Source organism: Eptatretus burgeri, chromosome 6 (assembly GCF_056783735.1).
Source record: "Eptatretus burgeri isolate ZD-2024b chromosome 6, Ebu_testis_v1, whole genome shotgun sequence".
Lineage (NCBI taxonomy): Eukaryota > Metazoa > Chordata > Myxini > Myxiniformes > Myxinidae > Eptatretus > Eptatretus burgeri.
The window spans coordinates 93,748,685-93,772,864 of NC_140966.1; the positions used below are offsets into that span (position 1 = coordinate 93,748,685).

Consider the following 24,180-nt stretch of genomic DNA (forward strand, 5'->3'; position numbering starts at 1 on the left):
TTTGGGTACTACAAACCTGCCCTCGATCATCGGTAGGTTGGCAAAATAAAATGTAAAGAAGATTATAAGGGGAACAGGAGACTGGGGTGGGGGTCAGGAGAGGGGGAACCAAAATCCAGCCAATTTTGCAAACGAGATAAACAGATGGCCACCGAGTGTATCTGGGGATTATAGTTTTGCAATTAAGGAGCTTTCTCACTTGGGGGCGACAGACATTTGGCGATAGATGGTGGATGTTTGTAAAAAGATTTTTTTATTATTATTATTATTATCAAACGAGCAACAAAATGAATTCTGTCGAGAGAAGGAGAGAGGAATATTGGATCGTACTTTCGTCAAGAGAAGGATCCACATTGCATTTCACCACAAACTTGTCCTCCATAATACTCTCCTCCAGATCCATCTAGGTAGTGATGGACACAATTCATGCACACAATTTGCATGCTGTACACCCACAACATATCTTAACGACCAGGTGCATCCTTGGTGAAAACTGTGATGACAGTAAAATCAAAAACAATTTAACCACCATCAATAAAGCTAAGTATTCGAGTGGTACTTCCTGCCATATGTTTGGCTTGAGATTCATCACATGTGTGTTAAGCGAACGCAGAAAAGGAATAAGGAATAACAAGGAATTTTGGTGAAGGAGGCCATTCGGCCCATCACGCCTGCACTACACCAACACCAGAAACTATCACTCATCCACATGAAAGCTACCTCCAAGTCTGGCCAATATCCTTGAACCCCTCTATCTCCAATGCTTACACATACCTGTATCATTTCATTTTAAACCTATATACTCTTTCTGCTGCAATTACCATTATAGGGATACTATTCCGTGCATTATCTACTCTCTGACTGAAAGACCCTTACCTTACTAGTCCTAACTCTCATCGTCTTTACTCTCAGACTTTGTCTCCTGGTCTTTCACTGTCTATTCTGCTGAAAACCTCTTCTGCACATTAATCTATACCCTTCATTATCTTAAAAATCTCAATCAAATCCCTTCATAATCGCCTCCTTTCTAACGCATGAAGTCCTTTCTCCATCAGCCGTTCCTCATGGCTTAATCCAGCTCGCCCCGGAATCAATCTTGCAACTCTACCCCGAACCCCCTCTATCACAGCTATGTCCTTCCTCAGATTTGCCAAAAGGGCAGTTCCATAAATTTGTCAACCAGGAAGTCAATATTTCAAAATGAAATTATCAGCACAAATTATATATCATTTTGAAGGGAATGGTACAAGCTGTTCAAAAATTGTAAATTATAAATGCACTTTTTTTGAAAAAAATCTGCACACTTCACAGAAATTTTTAATTGAACTTATCAAGTCAGAAAATTCATTTTTTCTGTGTACGTCCGAACACATGGTATTTTTTAAATTATTCCAAGGTCATTAAGGTGTTGACACTATTTTTTTCATTGTTACTTGTTTTCTATTAAACACTTGTCATATCATGGCCAAATAAACGTTTCATATTCTCAATCTTTGTGTCTGTGGTATCTTAATAATGTGTCCAAAATGTACGTCCGAAATTATGGAACTGCCCAAAAACGATACACAATATTCTAGAGGAGGCATAAATAAATTGTATACAATGTTAACACTGTCTCTTTTGATTTAGAATTAATTTCGCTATGGATCAACCGATAACCCGATTACCTTTATCGATAGCTAGCCACCTAGCACTGTGCTGTATACTTAACTGCTGTAAATATTACCACCTCCAGATTCTTCTCCAGTGTGACACCATCCAAGACTGCTCCTTGTATTATGTAGACCCTGTTTACATTACTGTTACCCATTCCCAGCACTTTTATATTTATTTATGTTAAGCTGCATCTATCTGCCAATCTATTGCCCAATGTACGAAAGTCTCGAGACTTCACCGAATCGGTCAACCCTTTCCCTGTTATCTACTTTCCCTCCAAGTTTTGTGTCATCTACTAGTATATTAACTGACTCTTAACCACACTATCCAAGTTATTGATGTAAATTTTGAATAAAAATTGTCCCAGTACTGATCTCTAAAGTCCCCCACGTCTTACATCCTCCAAGCTAGACATCTGCAGTTCAGTATGCAACCAGCCAATGCACAAGCCCTCACCTTAGCTAACAACCTCCTATGTGGTATGTGGTAACTTATCAAGCGCCTTCTGGAAGTCTAGATATATTACATCGACTGCACTTTCCTTATCCACCCAGTTCGAAATTACTTCATAGAACCCGAATAAATTTGTGAAACATAACCTCCCTTTGGTAAATCCATGCTGATTGCCTAAAATTATTTTGAAATTACTCAAATGTTCCCCTATCCGTTCATTAATTAACGTGTCAAACACCTTCCCCACAACTGAAGTCAAACTAACAGGTCTATAGTTCTCCAATTCTTCTCTGGATCCTTTCTTATATAATGGTGTTACATTTGCGACTGTCCAATCCTCTGGTGGCAGTCCTGACTCCAGTGAGCTGTTAAAGATATCAGCTGCCATCTCGTTTATCTACTCTGCCACCTCCCTCATACAATACTCTAGGATGCATATTATCCAGTCCTGGAGCTTTATTATCCCTTAATTTTTCTAGCTGCTTCTTCACTTCCTCCATTCCAACTTAGATGTTTTTTGAAAACCGCTTTCTCACTCTGGAAATAGATACTCTGAGCTACTGGAGGGTCACATAACTGCTCATGTGTAAATGTATAAGCAAAAAAAAAACAACTTAACAATCCTGCCATCTCACCCTCATTGTCTACCAATTCTCCTGTCCTATTCCTCAATGGGCCCACAATCCTCATAACTGTTTCCTTATCTCTTACATACTTAAAGAACATCTTGCTGTTATATTATATTTAATGTTTTTGGCTATGTCTTTTTCATATTCTCTTTTGGCCTACCAAGTTATTTTAACAAGGCCCTGTTTACTCTTACAGTGATGCGAGTTGGATTTTACTCCTGTGATTTTGTCCTTAATGAATGCCTTCTGGTAATACTTGTTAACTCTCCTTGCCTCCTCCTTCAACCACCCTGGTCTCTTTCTCCCTCTACCTTTATACCTCACTGTAATATATACCTACTCTGCACCCTACGCATTTGCTCCTCGAAGGTTGCCCACCTTTGTATGGCCACTCAATCAACAGATCAATGGCCAAAACGATTTGGTGTGATGGTATTTAAATATAACTTGATTGGACCTGGGAAAGGTTTTAGCAAGAAAGAAATGTTTTATAATAACTTGTAATTATTGAAACCTAACTTTGGGTTTTGTACATAACTGTATTTTCTGATAATAAATTAATCGATGCAAGTCACAACCGAGTAAAACGGCTTGCAGATTAGGAATTTCTCACAGCTGTATGTAATATTTACCACATCTATGATGAGCGAAGTGATGTATCGTAGGTCTTCGGTGAAGGCCACAGAAATTCTGTTGAAGAGTACGATGTCTCGCGGCAGGGTGCGACACAGGTCCCCGATGTAATTCAGGTAGAATGTCGACTGAGATAGGATGGGCACACATGTGATAGACTTTGAGGGATCTCCAGCAGGCAGTAGGAAAAGAACAAACACTACGTACAGTTCACAAAAGAGCAGATGTGCAATTGTCACATGGATTTGCAAAAGTTTACAGCACCACCAACTTGGCTTTAAACATTATGTAATTAAAGGAGTGAGGCTTGTGGAAGAGTAAGGTAGAACTAACAGTGGGACAAACATCAAGAGAATGAATGAACAGGAAAAGAGGAGAGGGAGAAGGGGAGGAAACACTGAAACTACCAAGTAAGATTGTTGGGTTAGGAAAAGTTGTTGTGGATAATAAAGATCATGGGACAGAAATGGGGGTGATAAGAGATGGTGGTGCACCACTTGCTTAAAGCCCTGGAGGGAAGAGAAAGAAAGAACAGCCTCTCGAAGGTCGCTCCATTGACAGGATAAGCAAGGATTAAACGAGTGGAGGTGTGCAGCCAGCCTAGATTTTTGAAGGAGAGGGCTACTGGAAGAATGCGTGCATGGATAAAGTTGCTGGCGTGGGTTGGAGGACTAAGAGAACAAAGGGAGCAATGCTGGAAAATAGACAGTAGAAAACAAGACCACTGACTTGGGTACGATGTGAAGGCAACAGACCATGCGCTTTGGCCTCATAACGGGAGAGGCCAATAATTTTGAGCTTCATATTCCACAGAATCCAGGGGAGATAATGTGATGTTGGTGTGCCAGCTAACAGACAACAGGTCTCCGTTGAGCTACGGACAAAGGCCTTGTAGACTGTGAATACCTCTGATTTTCCAAATTGACAGAGGATGCCCAGCCTGTGACCGGCTTTTTGCGGCCAGATTTGCTATGTGGTCAGCCTTGGAAAGTTCATGAGTGATTGTGAGGCTGAGAAGTTCAATAGACTGAACCTCTTCCAGTGGATGACCAAGGAAATAAACAGGTGGATTAATTTGACGGTAATTCTGAAGTAACAGGGTGAAATTGTGAAATTTAACAGGATTGAAGGACATGTTCCATTCATCAGACCAGTCATATCATTTCCATAAAGACAGATGCAACTGTTTTCTTCCTAGTAGCAGAGGGATGGGGTACTGTATTATAAAATGTGGAGAAGTCTGAAAAAAGGATGAGAGGGTTTTGCAGAGAATCGGAGAGGTAATACAGATGAGGAACAAGACTGAGTCCAAAACACTACCATGGGGAACTCCAAACTCCACTAGAAGATGGGAGGAGAGGGTTTCATTGAGGACTGCACACTAACTGCGTGAGCAGGGGTCAAGTCAAGTCAGGTATGGGAGCATGTGCCAGAGCAGCGGTTTCTGCCGGTACTCCAGGGGGCTCCATCTGGCCATCCCCCGGGCAGATGCCTGGCCTATCCCCATCTCCTTGAGATGCCAATCAACCTGCTGCAACCATGAGGCACAGGGTCGGCTCATTGGCCTCCTCCACTCACGAGGCTCCCTCACGGAGAGAATCTAGTGAGCAGGATCAGTGTCAGGAAAATGAGCCACATGTCTATACAGCCGTAGCCGACGCTCGCAGACTATACAGGAAACAAATCTCATTTGAGTCTCTCTCAGCAACTGCACGTTGGACACAATGTCCAACCAGCGATAGCCAAGTATTCTCCGAAGAGTTCTGGTATCAATTTTGGTGGCACCCCACGAAGACCAAGAATCCTCCAGAGGGCATCCCGATTTTACTGAATCAAACGCTTGACAGAGATCAACATCGGCTGCAAGCAGCCCATGCCGAAACTCTTGTCTGTGTTCGGTGAGGACCCGAGGGCAAGGATACGGTCAATCGTTGACCATTTTGGTGTAAAGCCTGACTGCTCTGGGTGCTAGTGCTCAAGCATATGGTGGCGAACCCTATCAAGAATTATCCGAGCAAAGACCTTGCCCGGCACTGAGAGCAGCGTCACCCTTCGGTAGTTGTCGCAGTCTTGGCAATCACCATTCCCTTTCCAGAGAGGGACAACAAGGCCCTCTTCCAGTCAGTTGGGATGAAGCCTGTGTTCCAGGCAGAGCAAAGAACTGCTTGCAACGACATGAGTGCAGCATTTCCAACAGCCTTGAGAAGTTCAGCATGGATGCCACAGATCCCAGGAGCTTTACCCCATTTCACCCGGTTCACAGCAGTCAGTGTTTCCACAAATGAAGGTGGATCACAGTTGATTGGAGGGTCAGCAATAGGGATGGTAAGACCACTAACATCCAACTCAACAGCTGGTGGATCAACCTGGTAGAGCCGCTCAAAGCAACCAGTCTAGCGGGCCTGCACTTTGGACTCCTCTGTCAAGAGCCTACCACACTCTGCTCTAACTGCAGTACACCAAGGGATGGGCTTGAAGGAACGCAATGCATGAATTCCCCTCTAAGCAGGATGAGAATCACTTGAACACAGGTGCTGCTCTATCCCATATCAGATTCCTCACATATAGGTCTCCTTGTCCACCCTCTACACACATCTTGTATATTATTTCCGAGTTTGTGGTTTCGTGTCGCGCTAGCTTCGACTTTGTTCTGCGCTCGAGTAACGTGATATTCGGCTTACATTATCTCAAAGACCATATGAGGTGCATGGTACAAAAAAAAGTAAATAAAATGGTTCTGAAACAGTGACATCGTATTCCACTTACTGCATTAAAGTAAAATTACTACCGATACTCTGCATCAGTTCCTTTCTCAAACACACCCACCCCAACATGTCGCGCAGAGCGTGGGTTATGCAAGTACAATTTTAAGCCTCAGCCCCCTGAACAGCTCAGCTCTGCCATTAAGCCTGGCCCTGTGACTCTGGTCAATGGTATCCAGTGTCCCTTGAGAGACAAAATTTTTCTTCACCTTTTGGTGAGTTCCAAGACATCCACCGGCAACATCAAGGATGGTGGTCTTGCAGGCACTCCACAACTCTTCAGGATTCCCCAAAGCACCCAGACACCCCAAATCCCCATTCAGCCTATTTGCAAACTCCTCAGCGACCCTCTCATCCTTAAGCTTGCCAACATCCAGCCTCAGCTGGGATGGAACCATTCTCCAGGATTTTAGCTGCAACTTCAGAGTTGCTGCCACATGCCTGTGGGTGGAATTGAGGAACTTAGCACTCCGGTGCATCCTGCAGTTCTGGATCATCCTCCAGCGACCATCAACAAGCACATCGTCAATCTCTGTTGCCACACCACCAGCGTTGGAATACCAACTCCAGCGATGAGCTTGTGGGTGCTGAAACCATGAACAAGCCACCCTAAGTCCATGACTTATTGTCAAGTCAAGGAACTTAGTGCTATTCTGGTTCAAGGTTTCAGACCCATGTAGACCAACACATGTCTCATAACCATCCCTATCAGTTACAGTCGATACATTGAAATCCCCCAAGATGAGAAGAGTATCTCGCCTGGGGCACTGATTAACCACAGACTCCAGCATGGCATAGAATGCGTCCTTCACGGTGAGAACACACGCCTCAGTCGGAGCATACACAGAGACCAGGGAAATGACACCCAAGGAGTGACGAATCCTTTGTCTTATAATACGCTAGTTGACTGGTGTTACCTCAATTATCATTGGAGTCAGCTTATTTGATACAGCCACAGCAACTCCTTCGGCATGGTAACCATCAGAGCGACCAGGCCAATAGTAGGTGGAACCACCCGCCATGATCTCGCCACTATCTGCTCTCCAAATATCTGCAATGCCGATGTTCAAACGCTTGAGCTCACATGATAACAGAGAGAGGTGATAATCCTCTCTTATGGTTCGGACATTCCAGGCACCCACCAAAAGGGACCGCCTCAGGTTAACCCAAGGAGACCGCTGTCTGGTGGATGGCACCTCAGCACCACCCCGACATACACTACCGTAATCTGACCTGGGAAGGTTACCCCATGGCTTTCCTTCTATCATCAAAAAGTGGGGTCCCGAAGGCTTTGCCCCAATCCCATCATCCGTTCAGCTGCCCTGCAGAGGGCAGCTGCCCAGGAGGTACTCTCATGGAGTTTGTTTTCAATTTTTTTTGCATTTTTCTTGTGTTTTGGGAAGTGCAGGGTGTTACGGTGACCAGAGTGCAAATTCTGCCACCAATCTCCTCCAAAAAGTAACCCAACTGCAGGTGGACGTCCATAGACATGATTGGGCACGAGATATGGATGGCCGTTGACTCACAAGGAGCTCCTCCGCCCTTTGACAGGTTTTGTTTTTAATGCTGCTGGATGTCCATATCATACACCACCTCACCAGGAAACCTGGTGGGGGAGATGGTTTAGTCACCGACAACCCGACCATGAAACAGGTTCATACAGGTTTACCTGGTATGTGTAGAAAGTCACAGATCTAATCTGACCTGACCTGACAATGAGTGGAGGAAGTAAGAAATCCAACAATGATGGCAGCTCTCTATGCCATGGTTGATGGTGAGGCCTAGAAGTTCTTGTCATTGATGGGCCTTGACAATAAAGTGATCAGAACCAAAGGGGGCAGGAGTGGAACAAGAGAGATTGGATGGAAACTTAGTCACTGCTAAGTTCAGGAGGGATGACAATCATGACATACCAGAAGGAGAAATCTGGGTTTGGAACTTTACAGATTGGATCAAGCCTACAGTCGCAAAAGGCCTTTGCTGCAATGCCGTGGCTAGTTTTTGTCGAGCTGACACCCAGCCAGCTGGCATGGTGACAGTTGAAATTGCTGCAGATTAGATACAGAGAGTTTGGATAGGTGATGAACAGTTGATTCATGTTGGAGAAAACAGGAGTATATACACAGTCGTCATCACGAGATGGATGGTATATTACATAGACAAACATTGGGTGGTTTTAGAGAGGTACTGTGTGTGCAGTCACAGGTATTCCAGAAGACTTAGATTGGTTACTGAGGACAATACACAATGAAAAATTGTATAACACTGGTGTTGGCTTAATAGTTAGGGTGGTGGTTTGGGATCCTTGGGTCCTGAGTTTGAGCCCCGTTTGATTTTCACTCTTGCACTGTCTTGGAGTTGGACTCTTGGACATCATCTCAGGAGGGAATATTAAGATTAAATGGAAATATTGCAAACTTTTTATGAATTTCTTTTTGACACTGGTCGAAAGCATTGAAGTTTTTACATTGATGTTGCCTGGCTTTTCCTTGAGCCCAGCTCGATCCATTTAAAATAAAAACTAGAAAGCATCTGAAAATGCAAAGCCCATCCATGCCCGCTTTGTACTTGAACTAAACTTGATGAAAACGACAGTTAAAATAAATTGTACATTTTATTCACTTGTGGTTCCTTGTTCTCATAATAAAGGCTTGTTGAAAATTTAATGACAAAAGCCCAATTGGTAAAAAGTATTATGAACTGGACAGACATAGTGAAGCTTAATGGTAAATTATTTAACAAACATGGAAGCAATAAAAAAAAAACAGTGTCTCATGCTTGACACACTGTGGTGGGGCAATTAAATGTTAGTTAGAGTCACTATGACTTTACCCTTTCACATTTTGACCCAATTATTAATTATTTTCTCCATAGTCTCATAAGAGTCTGTTGAAAATTTGATGGCAAAAGCTCAAATGGTTAAAGACGTTATGGTCTGGACAGACGGACAGATGGACGGACGGACACCTACACACAATTGCAAAAACCCATCTCCTGCTGGGCAAGGGGATGGATGGGCTGATAAAAAACAAAAAGGCTGATAGTGGAACTTATGCATAAATCACACATTGGACAAAGCCATTTGGAGACATCACTTTGTTTTTTTGTTTTTTACAGGAATTTCAAAGACATTAATAGATAATCGACAAACATATATGGTATACTTATCAGATATGAATCTGGGATCCCTGCATCAAGAGCTAGGAGTTTGGATCGGAATGCTAACAGTTCCCAGGTCTTAGTAGTGTAGCTCCCGTGCCTGGTGTTGGTTTAATGATGAGGTGTTTGGCTTAAGATCTTAGGGTCTTGAGTTCAAGCCCCTGTCATTCCGCTGAAATAACTCCAGGTGGGTTGACTGAGCCTGTTATCCTTCGGAAATCAGAAAAATGAGTGCGAGCTTACTGGTAACATGGGTGCTGCATCAGTGGCACAGCCGTGCTTCCAGAAAATGATGCAACCAGCAGCCATATGCTGCATACGAAACAGCAAGAACAGTAGTGTTCCTCCTGATGGAATGCTTCACCTGCTTTCTTTTATGTATTTACAAGATTTGGAAAGAAGAGGGCAACAGCATACCACCAAACGTGTTGCTGTTTCAAGTTTACTGCACATCCACGACCAAGCACATCACATTGCTGTTGACGCTTCCCTCGAAAACCCCTATTCTTAAGAATTACTGATGTGACACGTTTTCCAGCATGGGGAACAGGTAGTAGTGTTAATTTACGACGGTGGAACTGTCCTTCCATCAACGTACCAAGCAGACATCAACGCAAAAATGGTAATTCAACTGTAGCCATTCATCAGATGGATGGTGAATGTTTTCATGCTGGGTGCCGAGGGCTGTTTCCGTTACCTTGTACAAACTCTTCCATTCTGACACCGAGCATCTTGATGACCCAATCCGAGTCATAGTTCTCTGCACAACCAGAAATCCAGAAAGTTTGAAGAATGGCCGATAGAGCAAACAAGCTACCATTACAATTGGATTATGATGTTTCCCGTGATAAAAGCAGAGGTAATTTTGAGTAACCTAGTATCACAAATGCTCATCAATAGAGAGATGCTGACCATATATTTGCATCATGCACAATAAGCAATTGTGCTGCAAGGAGTCACCAAGCGGTATTTCGTCACATGGATTGTTCTCAACGTACCGCCGTGATGTTCTTGATGTTCTTGATGGAGTCTTGCAGATTTCGAGCCATCTCAGCATTTTGAGGTTCTGTAAAAAACTGCACAACGTTCAGACGCATGTTGAGTTCATCAAAATTCTGAGTTGGTTTCTTCAACCACTGCCTGGGGTGAGGGTGGAAGATGGAGGGTAGGGGGTGTACATATTCAGAATCTGGAGCTATGTATGAAACTTTTACACTTGCTAGTTGAGGCTACAGGTACTTGTATTTCATTACTGACAGACAAAGCGGGGCTAAAAGGCCTTACATGTGGATAAGGCATTGCACTGTCGTGCAATATCGCTAAACACTGCATCTTAGTTTGAGCTGTTCGTACTCATCTCTCCCACCCTTTTAACGATTAATCAAACAAGACTCTCAATTGCCTATTGTGCTCCAATATTGCAATTTGTATCGTGGCCAGGGTACTTCAATTTGGAAATGGAATTAAACATTGCCTCTCAAAATTATATTATGTATTTTAAAAGTAAATATATTAATTATTGTTGCCATATTGTAGATGAACAGGATGGTGCAAAGGTAGTGCACTTGCCTCTGAGCTGTCTTGTCTGAGTTTGATTCCTTACCTGACTGTCAGATTGGGAGTTCACAGGCAGGGTGTTGCATCACAAAGTGTTCTGTCCTTAGAATAGATGTTAAACTTGATTTCCAATGTGCTAGTATGAGCTGGTGGAATGTAGAATGAAGAGTAGATGAATTTTTGCTCACAGCATGAACAAGCTACAAACTCTTGCCAAAATTATCTCTGCTCGAAGGTCAGGTTTGGCCAACCGATTTGTGAAAGATTAGGCCAAACCATTTCTTCAATCGACCCCACAAGGTGCCAATAATTGCGGCTGCTATAGCAGTAGTAAATAGAGCCTGGTGTTGGCGCAGTGGTTAGGGCAGCGGCTTGGGATCCAAAAGGTCCTGAGTTCAAGCCCCGTTGGGCCACTGAATTAATACACCAGGGGGTTGACTCAGCCTGTCATCCTTCCGAGGTCGGCGAAATGAGTACCAGTATACTGGGCCGGTGTATACCCCGGTTAAAATAGGTGTACCATATCCCTGTGTCGTAAGAGGCGACCAGGGTTGCGTCAGGAAGGGCATCCGGCGTAAAACATGTGCCAAATCATTATGCGGATCAAACGGATGATCCGCTGTGGCGACCCCTAACGGGAGCAGCCGAAAGAAGAAGAAGAAGATAGCAGTAGTAGTCCCATGATTGGATTGATGCTTTATTGTAAAGGTTTTTAAAAAATCTACCCGAGCAAAAGTCGTGCACCGTATTTATCTACCTCAATGGTGGAAATTTTGGCTTTAGTTGCTACTTGCACTTATATAAATTAAAAAAAAAGATTGTTTATCCTTATTTTTCTGCAATTTTTATCAAAGATGTTGCATCTAATTCTTCATTTTCCATGTGCTTGTTAAGTCCTGCGCAGATCATCATGTCATTTTTTTTGTTTGTTTCAAGCTTTCAGCAGTGCCATTGATCGAGCTGGAATGCAACATCCAATTTTCCAATCTTCTAAGGTGTGGTCCTATAATGGAGAAGAGCTTTCAGTTTCAGTAATTATTACTGAAAGCCTACTTGTCCTTCCCATTTTTGGAATTTTTGATTTCAAACTCATCATGTCTTCTTCCATCAGGAATATAAGCATTTCAGGGGGGGAACAAATGTGCGCTTATGTTCTAACATTTGCAGCTGTGCTTTAATTACCACACTTGTCTGCCATCATTTTATTTTTTTGACAATGCATAAGGGGTATTTAATTGCAATAACAGAAGCATGTTGATGATTTTATATTTTGAGAGATTCCCTCCGTCATGTTCTGATAGGGTGTGGAACCAAAGCTGTTGCCCATATTCCAGCATTAGCTTGTGGATATTGCAGATCACACAGTACATTTTGAAAAGTAGGCCACACTGTGCCAGTACCCAAGGCTTATTACAAATCTCTGCCCTAATCAATAGCGGCACTACATCAGTAGCATAGCCACAGGCCTCCAGAAATGATGCAAACCAGCATCCCAGTGCTGCATACAAGAAATAATGGCCAGGACGTTCAGCCAGAGGTTATGAGAAAAGGGCAACACAGACTGATGATTTCATCATCCTGTAAGTACAGTACGTATATTTTATCATTGAACATTTCACTATGACTCTATGCTGTTTAATTAATTGTATTGTAGATCAAAATGCAAGTTGGCATGATCATAATACATATTAACACATCCTCCCATTGTAGTTGTTCATCAGTTCAATTATGATTAACTTCTCTAATGAAACAAGTAATACAAACTTAATTTACAATAATGTTTATTATCCCAACTAGATGACATCAAAGAGCAAATATGTAAATAATTGCAGCATTGACACAACCCCTCATTACATGGAAATATTTTACACTTAGTTTTGCTTTTTTCCTGTCTCTCTCTATGTCTCTGTGTGTGTGTGTGTGTGTGTGTGTGTGTGTGTGTGTGTGTGTGTGTGTGTGTGTGTGTGTGTGTGTGTGTGTGTGTGTGTGTGCGTCTCTCTCTCTCTCTCTCTCTCTCTCTCTCTCTCTCTCTCTCTCTCTCTCTCTCTCTCTCTCTCTCTCTCTCTCTCTCTCTACATTGACTGAGACTTTCAGAGAAACTTCACAAATGGAAGAGAAAGTGGGCCACAAACCAACAACTGGAGGGCAGAGAATGAGAGAACAACAACTAAGCAAGAAAGGTTTGGGAATGGCAGGTCTATGGGGGAAAGAAAAGGTCATAGACGGATGTGGTGTCTGACAATAGATGATAATGAATCATCTCATTGAAAGCCTGGAGGGAGGGACAAGACCATATGGAGGGGGGGGGGGAAGGAAGGTAGTTCGAGAAAGGGAGAAGAGAGGATATTTGAGCATTGTTGGGAAGACAACTTGGACCTGTGCAGTTGCACCAGCAGAGCGTGTACCAATTATTGCGTGTGACCTTGTGAGGCTGTGAAAAAGCAAGTAGCAGAAAGAGTTGGCCGGGGGGGGGGGGGGGGGAGGACGATAGATGAAGAAGATAATATTTAAAGACCACCAACCTTGGCAAAATGGAAGAGATGCAACCAATGCTTAAACTAACTGTTTGGAGACTCCAAGCATTCCAAAGTCTTTGACTTGAAAGCATTTGTCAACAGTAGGTTTCTGTGGTTGCCATACTTCGGCCTTACAAAGCCGGTCAGCGTCAGGTATGAGAGCATATGCAGGAACAACGCATCGCTGCATCCACTTTCCACCGGTACTCCAGGGGCCTCCATCTGGCCATCCCCCAGGCAGATGCCTGGCCCATCCCCATCTCCTTGAGACGCTGATCAACCTGCTGCAACCACGAGGAACATGGTAGGCCCATTGGCCTCCTACACTCATGAGAGGCTCCCTTGCTGAGAGAATCTGGTGTGCAGGATCAGCATCAGGAAAATGAGCCACATGTCCATACAGCTGCAGCTGACGCTCATCAACGATGCAGTTAACAAATCTCATTTGAGTCTCTCTCAGCAACCGCTCGTTGGACACAACGTCTGACCAGCAATAGCCAAGGATTCTCAGAAGAGACCTGGTACCAAAGGAATTAAGTCACCATCTCAGATCCCTGGTCAGACTACAAGTCTCACATCCATAGAGCAAGACTGTAAGCACCAAGGACCTGAAGACTTGGACTTTCATCCTCCTGCACAGGTACCGACAGCGACATACCCCATAATCCAGTGAATCCATGACTCCCCCAGGCCCAACCCAGATGTCTATTGACCTCTGGCTCACAGGTCATATGCCTTTAACCGCATCAACTTCTGTGTACAGCCATTTCCAGTGCCACTGGTTTATAATTTTGACAATACATTATCGATTTTATCTATTTCCTTCATGTTGACCTTGCAACTTGACAACACCGTGTCTTGCCATTGACACAATGGTGGCAAGCAAACAGAAGCAAAATAGACTAAATTATTTCCTTTCAGCCTAACAGTGATCACCTAACAAAGGTGAGACCATATGTTTTATGACTGTTGCAAATCAATTCTCGGCATTGCTGTTTGGCATTATTTACATCCTCGAGGAAGAATAACTCCATTCAAAAATTTTACACCAAATTTATGTGAATCTCAGAAATGACTGAAGGATTTAGAAAACATGGAAATCTCTCCATGCCCGATTGGTGGTTTGATCACCACACGCTAAAAACAAAATCACATTTACGAAGGTGTTTGATGAGATTCGCTTTGCAGTGGTCAACAGGTACTCTGGATAGTATATTTATAGATATTCTTCCTGAAAGCAATAAGGTTACTCAAATGGATCTTGAAAAATTATTTCTGGGGCCATTCCCATCAGATATCACTGGATATATAGTTATCTTGCAACATATATCCTCTGAGACCTGCATATCACAACGAGTTTATTCAAATTCCAAAGGGCTCAATGAAATCTCACCTGGAAAATGATCAAAGCTACTCTGTTCAAAACTCATCTAAAAATATAACGAATGAAATCCTGACTGTAATGGAAATGATGTCACATCTTTTGACTGTGCAGTTTCTTTACAGTGGCTCTTTGTGTGTCTCAATTAAACTTTTCCCACAACTTACACTTCTTGTTTATGTCTACACTAATATTCCGTATCAACATACTGATAAGTCCATAAGGATCATCCAAAAAAGTTCCCACCCACAAAAGTAATTGATAACATATCATTAACAAACTTTCTCAATCATATTATTCTAACCCAGCTAGCACAACGACTTTTGGCCAACATCGGCAAAGGTTGGAATGGTCACAAAAGAACAATAACGGCAAAGTTGGACCAAGGTCAGAAAACTTGTGTTACTCCAACTAATCCACATACCCAGCTAAGGGGGATAGCATTTTGCATAGGGGATTGATCCTTTTGCACTTTGTTTCCTAGGGACAGGAGGAACGCAAGGTTAGGGCAGGAAGTTTGGATTTTTTTTTTCGCCATGGTGCTGGGGATTGCTTGCCTGTTCGTCACAAAAGACACCGTGGGATTTTTAACAGCCACCAACTATTGCCGGCAGATGGGACCCCAGGATTAACGCCCATCTAATGGATGGTACACACATTAATGAATCATCGAGTCAGTGAAACACCGGGATGACGGCTTATAACTGGGCCAAAATTTCAACCCAGGCTAGACAGCTTCGAGGCAAGTGTGAGTACCTCTCGTCTAGGGCCTAGGCCATCCTTCCAATGTCGGAAAAAGTGATGTCTATTTATCACAGTCAGCACAACGTTGGTCCAACAGTGGCAACGTGGCTTAAAAGAGATGGGACAATAGCCAACATTGAGTGAATGGAGAAAATTATGTTGGGCTAATGGTGGTGCTGACTTTAGGGCAATGTCAACCCAATGTCAATGTGTTAGTTGAGAAATAATCAGTCAACCAAATTTTTGGTCGAAGCACAGAAGCTTTTTTTTTCTGAAGTCTCCCATATGTAGTAGATGTGACTGTTAATCTCCCAAATGATTGCAAAAATAATCTTCCTATAAGCTTGTATTTCATTTTGAGGAATAAGGGGAAGTTGCATGGACAAAAATCAGGTCAATATGGCCGATTCAGTGGGAGGTTGGTGGTACGATTCTGATCCTGGCAGATTCATACGAAAGACTGTTTCTTCACTTCTCCCTAAAACTGAGCTCGAAGCATGTGTGCGTGCTGTTGCTGGCCGCGGGTGGGTTTCGGGAGAGGGAATGGAGACCTAACATGTCTCAAAGTATTCGCCTCCTTCTGTGTGTGTAACATGTATAATATGTGTATGATCATTGATACACGTGTGTGTATATAGCAAGTGCAATATATCACGAATTATATGTGTGTATACAGTGGAGAGAACAAGCATCTCACACACTGCCGATTTTGCAGGTTTTCCCACTTACAAAGCACGTAGAGGTCTGTAATTTTTTATCATTGGTACACTTCAACTGTGAAAGACGGAATCTAAAACAAAAATCCTGAAAATCACATTGTATGATTTTTAAATAATTAATTTGCATTTTATTGCATGAAATAAGTATTTGATCACCTACCAACCAGTAAGAATTCCGGCTCTCACAGACCTGTTAGTTTTGTCTTTTAAGGCCCGGTCACACCTTGACGTTTTAGCCAGCTGATGGCAACGTGTTAAAATTTATGTAAAACGCTGGCTTACGTTGAACTTTTGAAGTTTTTTTTTTAAAGATTCGGACGTATTCATAGCGACTTGGTCTTGTGTATAACGCATTGGTAACTACACAGAACGTTTCGTTGTGTTATAGATAACTTATACCAACGAATGCTGAACCTGTTGTCGGCCTAAACAACCGATGCCCAACGATAGTCTAACTCAGGCATAGCGCGTTGCACGCATCGCCGACGATGTCGTGACGTAGCCTATTAAAAGGCTGACGCACAACGATTCAAATCATAACTGCCGTAGAAATGGAAGGGTCAAAATCGCGGTTACACCTTGGCGATCTTGCCAGCGTATGCCGACGTAACAAAAAGTGTGTCTAAAATGTTGGGGCACGTCGAATACGGTATGGGTAAGTTTGGTATGCGCGAGTAGAACGCTAAATACGCTATCATAAGTCGTAGTAAGTAGAGTACGTCAAGAAATTTTGAACATGTTCAAAATTTTACGACGTACTCGGCGTATGACACACGTTCGCATGCGATGAGGATAAGTTTTACACACGATATGTGGACGCTTACACACGTCCACAAAGGCTACTTATAAGCTACTCATAAGTCGAAACACGTCGCGGTAATGTCTTTTTTACGCGAAACTTATTTCTAACTTATGTTTGACGTGCTTTGAACCAATTCTTTACGTAGTCCCAACACACATCGACGTATGAAGACGTATTCCAATGACGTCTTCCGGTCGACAAAAAAAATAAATGAACGTGTTTCTAGCTTACAACTGCCATATAAAGACGTGTTCCCAGCGGTTTTGGGAATTGGTATATAAAAATGGTGTTCATAAAAGGGGAACCCAACAGTGTTTTCGAGTCCTTTTTGAGTTGATGTCCATGTCAGCAGTAACAGTATCAGTATCAGTATTAGTATTATTAGTATTAGTATTATTACTATTAGTATTAGTATTAGTAGTAGTTTGTTCATGTTGGCAGTAGTAGGTGAGTGTGAGGGGGAGGGTGTGGGTTATGATGGATCGTCCTTGCGTCCGCGTGTCCACGGGTAGGTTCATAGGCTGCCACTCAACGATTTAAATGGCTGCATCTCCACTATTGAAAGTAGACGCTTGCGCTCAACAATTGGATTTTTTTTACACTCAACGACTTTTAAACGGTACCACTCAGCTAGTTTCATTGTTTACAATGAACGATTTAAATTGCTGTCACTCGCCTTTGTTTTTTTTTTTTTTGACGCTGGGGTTTGGAAATTTGAAGCGTTTCTTCTGAACGTGTTAAAACGCTCAAACTCGACTATTTTAAATAGACGCTGCCGATGGACAATTGGAATCATAGCCAAGCTAGACATCGAAGTGTGAACATCCTCGTCATGCCGAAGAAAAGTTTGAAGAATGCTGCAAATAAGTGTCCTGGCCGTGGCCGTGGACGCTGATGCAAGGACGATCCATTATACCGACGTCTTTCAGCCTATGAGTAACTTAAAAGTAACGTCTGTCGACGTGTGGCAACGATCGCGTAACGTGCCAACAACACGTTAATCATAGGTAGGAAATAAGTTTCGGGTACGCTAAGCATTACATCGGCGTGTCTCAACTTATGATTAACTTACAAGTAGCATGTGTTGACATCTGTCAGCGATCGCAGACCGTGCCTACAACTTGTGGCCAGCGTAGCGGAACGTGTGAGTCATACGCCGGCATACGTCGTGAAATTTCAAGCATGAAAAAATTTGAGGACAACCGAAAAGTACGTTTAAAGCCAACGTACAACGACGTATGGCAACGTACTACGACGTATGCCAGCGTGCTCTCAATGTTATCAAAACTTACCCATAACGTATTCAACGTGTGCCAGCGTTTTAGAAAAAAAATTCAAAAATCGGCATACGTTGGCTAAAACGTCAAGGTGTGACCGGGCCTTAAGAAGCCCTCCCATTCTCCAATCATTACCTGTATTAACTGCACCTGTTTGAACTCGTTATCTGCATAAAAGACAGCTGTCCACACTCAATCAATCAGACTCCAACCTCTCCACAATGGGCAAGACCAGAAAGCTATCTCAGGACATCAGGGACAAAATTGTAGACTTGCACAAGGCTGGGATGGGCTGCAGGACAATAGGCCAGCAGCTTGGTGAGAAGGAAACAACTGTTGGCGCAATTATTAGAAAATGGAAGAAGTTCAAGATAACAGTCAATCTCCCTCGGTCTGGGACTCCATGCAAGATCTCACCTCGTGGAGCCTCAATGATCATGAGAAAGGTGAGGGATCAGCCCAGAACGACACGACAGGACCTGGTCAATGACCTGAAGAGAGCTGGGACCACATTATCAAAGAAAACCATAAGTAACACACTACGCCATCCTGGATTAAAATCCTGCAGTGCAAGCAAGGTCCCTCTGCTCAAGCCAGCGCATGTCCAGGCCTGTCTGAAGTTTGCCAATGACCATCTGGATGATCCAGAGGAGGAATGGGAGAAGGTCATTTGGTCTGATGAGACCAAAATAGAGCTTTTTGGTTGAAACTCCACTCGCCGTGTTTGGAGGAAGAAGAAGGATGAGTACAACCCCAAGAACACCATCCCAACCGTGAAGCATGGAGGTGGAAACATCATTCTTTGGGGATGCTTTTCTGCAAAGGGGACAGGACGACTGCACCATATTGAGGGGAGGATGAATGGGACCATGTATCGCGAGATCTTGGCCAACAACCTCCTTCCCTCAACAAGAGCCTTGAAGATGGGGCGTGGCTGGGTCTTCCAGCATGACAACGACCCGAAACACAGCCAGGGCAACTAAGGAGTGGCTCCGTAAGAAGCATCTCAAGGTCCTGGAGTGGCCTAGCCAGTCTCCAGACCTAAACCCAAAAGAAAATCTTTGGAGGGAACTGAAAGTCTGTGTTGCCCAGCGACAGACCCGAAACCTGAAGGATCTGGAGAAGATCTGTATGGAGGAGTGGGCCAAAATCCCTGCTGCAGCCTGTGCAAACTTGGTTAAGAACTACAGGAAACGTCTGATCTCTGTAATTGCAAACAAAGGTTTCTGTACCAAATATTAAGTTCTGTTTTTCTGATGTATCAAATACTTATTTCATGCAATAAAATGCAAATTAATTATTTTAAAATCATACAATGTGATTTTCAGGATTGTTGTTTTTGATTCCGTCTTTCACAGTTGAAGTGGACCTATGATAAAAATTACAGACCTCGACGTGCTTTCTAAGTTTGGAAAACCTGCAAAATCGGTAGTGTATCAAATACTTGTTCTCCCCACTGTATAACATGTGCAACATGTCACGTATAATGTATGTGTATATAACATGTGCAATGTGTCACGTATGTGTGTGCATATAACGTATGCAATGTGTCACATATAATGTGTGTGCATATAACATGTGCAACTTGTCACATATAATGCGTGTGCATATAACATTTGCAACTTGTCACGTATAATGTGTGTGCATATAACATGTGCAACGTGTCACGTATAATGTGTGTGTACATAACATGTGCAACGTGTCACGTATAATGTGTGTGTACATAACATGTGCAACGTGTCACGTATACTGTATGTGTGTGTATATAACATGTGCAACATGTCACGTATAATATGTGTGTATATAACATGTGCAATGTGTCACGTATAATGTGTGTGTATATAACATGTGCAATGTGTCACGTATAATGTGTGTGTATATAACATGTGCAACATGTCACGTATAATGTGTGTGTATATAACATGTGCAACATGTCACGTAAAATGTGTGAGTATATAACATGAGCAATGTGTCACGTATGTGTGTGTATATAACATGTGCAATATGTCACGTATATGTGTGTGTATATAACATGTGCAACATGTCACGTATAATGTGTGTATATAACATGTGCAACGTGTCACGTAAAATGTGTGTATATAACATGTGCAACGTGTCACGTATAATGTGTGTGTATAACATGTGCAATGTGTCACGTATGTGTGTATATAACATGTGCAACATGTCACGTATAACATGTGCAACGTGTCACATATAATGTGTGTGTATAACATGTGCAACATGTCACGTATAATGTGTGTATATAACATGTGCAATGTGTCATGTATGTGTGTATATAACATGTGCAACATGTCACGTATAACATGTGCAACGTGTCACGTATAATGTGTGTGTATAACATGTGCAACATGTCACGTATAATGTGTGTATATAACATGTGCAATGTGTCACGTATAATGTGTGTATATAACATATGCAACATGTCACGTATAACATGTGAAACATGTTACGTATAATGTCTGTATAACATGTGCAACATGTCACGTATAATGTGTGTATATAACATGTGCAACATGTCACGTATAACATGTGTATGTATCACGATATCTATAATATGTGTGTGATCACATATCAATATGTATGTATAAAATATGTACAATATGTGTATAAATCACAATTGTGCATGTGTAAATCATGATTTGTGTGTGTGTGTGTGTGTGTGTGTGTGTGTGTGTGTGTGTGTGTGTGTGTGTGTGTGTGTGTGTGTGTGTGTGTGTGTGTGTGTGTCAGCTCTTCCATGAGTCTTAAAGAATGCAGAAAAGAAAAAACAAGTGAGGCAAAACTTTTCACTCCTCAGACTGCTCACAGCCACTTGCCTCACAGTATATTTTAGACCATATTGGGCCACAAAGCTAAGACCAATTAGATAAGATCACATGTCGTGGTTCTTCAAAGCCAATTATTCTAAAAACAATACTTTCTATGAACTAAATAAAAAACGACAATGCAAATAAAGTTGTCATTTAAATTTAATGATTATAAAGTAAAGTCAAAACTTGCTGACACACCTTGAGAGAAAAACTCGCTCTAAAACCTGTTTGTTTAACGATCATTTATAAAATAATTACATCGCAATATATAAAATCAACACCAACTCAAGCTTTGTATAATTTAACCATTGACTTATAAACAATCAAAAAACCCCAAAATGAGCAAGGCCTAACTCAATCTTGTGGAAATTGCATTTTGCATGCGGCACAGCATCGTCATGAAGGAAAGTGGCATCATTTAAAATAGCTCCACACTTTTTGTGCACTGCATGTCACCATGCTGTTACACAACTGTGGAACTAAATAGTTGAACAAAATTACAATTCAGTGATAAAAAAAAAGAGGAAAGCAGTTTGACGCTCACTTGTTGGCGTTTGGCCCTTTCTGTCCTAGTCCAGGTTGCTCAAAACTCGGATATTTTAACCACTAGATAAGGGCTATACTGCGGTTAAAATTCTTTCACGATGGTTAATGAACCGACGGATAAACTACGATTGTTCAAAGGGTGGATAAGAGTAGGATAGCTATCTGCCGGATGAGGGCAGATAGATGTGTGGATAAACTTTTGATCTGTACACGATATCCCACAACGCACTGCACTGCTGTCTGCTGGCAAAACAATCATGGTGGCAGAAAACAGTAAAATTAGAAAGAGGAAGGCAAACTTTATGCCATCCGAATAGGATATACTGTGTCGGATGACAAGATTATGTAAAGGTCATCAGGAGTACATTTTCCAACACCATAACGAATGATGAGAAGAAGAAGGTGTGGTTGGCGATCACAACCATGCCTTCCACATCTTTTGAATTTGACAAACCTACGCACACCTTCGTAACCACAGATGAGGCGTTATCTGGGCCAGGGGAGACTCAGATAAATTTATCCGGAAAATCACAACTTTATCCAGTGGATAAGGTTATCCAGGCTTTGAGCAAGGGAAATTATCCAGTGGATAAATTTTATCCGCCGGATAAGTCATTTATCCACAGGATAGTGCTTATCCGAGCTTTGAGCAACCGGGGGCTGGTGAACAGAACTTCAGTGCTGTTGGCATGAAGCAAGCCAGTTCTGTTTCTGCACCCTTGTGAGGACTTGTGGCACACATTTTTCTATGGCCTTTCTTTTTTCCAGATTTTCAATGACAATGTGATGCACAATGCTGTTGACTTGGATATATCCTGACTTCCATAAGTTCTTGAATTAAGATAGGTCCATTTTAAAGCAAGAGTTCCTAATTAACAGGAAGATCGTCCTTACATCATCCAGTGGAAGGCCTAAATGAACACACTCCGTTATGCACTGTGTATCCGTTTTCCCTCCCATAAAGAGTGACAGCCATTGCTGAACAGTCCTCAAGAATTGTAATAAATGTATAGGTGCATTATATGTGCATTTTTCTTTTGCATCAAAATGAATTTCAGAAATATTCGCATGTTATTTTACTGAAGCTTTCTGCCATGAAAAAATAAATATCCTTGGTCCCAAAGATGCCATTCTTTTAATTTCTGAAACAAAATGAAAGTTTGAGAACCCTAATATTTACTAGGCACACCAGTAAACAATGAGGGAGTGTACATCTAATTTTAATTATTTACTTTAAAAGTTCCAAGTCGGGTGTCAGAACCTTTGGGATGACTCTCAGATACTGACATTCAGGTTTATAGCTCGTCTCCAAATGCACATGTAGCAATCAATTTTAAGTGTGTGAACCTGCTTTATCACTTCCTGACATCTTCAACCAGTTTTAGTAGTCACAGTTATGTCACCCCTCACACACCAAGCCAGAAGACGAGCAGCGTGTGTGTGTGTGTGTGTGTGTGTGTATAGAGTATACACATACAGTAAGTATATCGAACCTCCAACTTGACTCGGCAACAGGGCACAGATCGAGTCCCATCACAGCACTTGCTGCACGACCTGTTAGCAACATGCGTCACCTGCCACACTAACACATTCTCTCTGCCCTGCTGATCACCAGTTAGGAGGTTTGCAGTCAGAAACAATAAAATAAAATTTGTTTAAAAAAAAACATCGATTAATAAATAAATAAACCAATGTCACCCGCAGGGTGATCCGTATCTTGCCAAAAGGTGACCACGTGTGACTTCTTTAAGGTCACACTGAGGTGAACAGAGCTGCTATCCACCAGGAGCGACTCCTTGAGGAATATCTGCCTACGAGAGATTCCGATGAGAATCGTTCTACAGAGTAACCATGAAAAATATGCTTTTGCCTCATAACATCACCAAATGACGTCATAATGTCTCAAGCTTGACATATCGAGAAAGCACTCATCGAGGTGTTCAATTTGAGGTACTACACGATATGGTTCCTAAAACTTGAAAATTTGACCTTGGGGTCAAATATGTTTGACCTTCGGCGCTAACCATGAAGGTCAAGGCCAATCGCCACCAAAAATTAATCAGCTGAGCACCGGACCATGAATTATATTCCCATGAAGTTTGAAGACGATCCAATCAAAATTACTCAAAAATAAGGGTTTCGTCGACTCCCCTGATTTGCGACAAAGTGACCTTGACCTTTGACCTTTGACCTTGACCTTCAAAATTTTGTGCACTGAAAGGGACCTCTATAGGCCTCTGATATGCGAAGTTACAAAAATTTCCAATGATAACTGTGCTCTGCAGAATTTTTTATACGTGATTACAGACAAACAAACAAACAAACGAACAAACAAACAAACAAAAAAAAAACATACAAGCTGACTAACATGTCTTGCAGAAAAACTTCGTTTTGGCAAGATAATAAACAACAAGAACGGCACTAGTAGAGCACATCGTCTCACCTCGCGTGTCATTAACTGAACACACCACTACTATGGCCCACTGCTATTATGGCCCATATACCCGTATCATCC

The 24,180-nt window shown here is 42.3% G+C and overlaps 1 protein-coding gene across 8 annotated transcripts in view; it reads right to left on the reverse strand.

Annotated features, from left to right (window-relative positions):
* The window catches only part of LOC147025359 (mutS protein homolog 5-like), a 293,181-nt gene that overhangs the window by 74,996 nt on the left and 194,005 nt on the right, over positions 1 to 24,180 (reverse strand). For all 8 annotated transcript variants that reach the window (XM_085886261.1, XM_085886264.1, XM_085886263.1 and 5 more), the window contains 4 exons: positions 10,291 to 10,432; positions 9,990 to 10,052; positions 3,371 to 3,499; positions 331 to 403 (listed from right to left, as the gene is read on the reverse strand). In XM_085886261.1, coding sequence (XP_085742387.1) covers positions 331 to 403; positions 3,371 to 3,499; positions 9,990 to 10,052; positions 10,291 to 10,432 — 407 coding nt within the window. The remainder of the gene's footprint in view (positions 1 to 330; positions 404 to 3,370; positions 3,500 to 9,989; positions 10,053 to 10,290; positions 10,433 to 24,180) is intronic.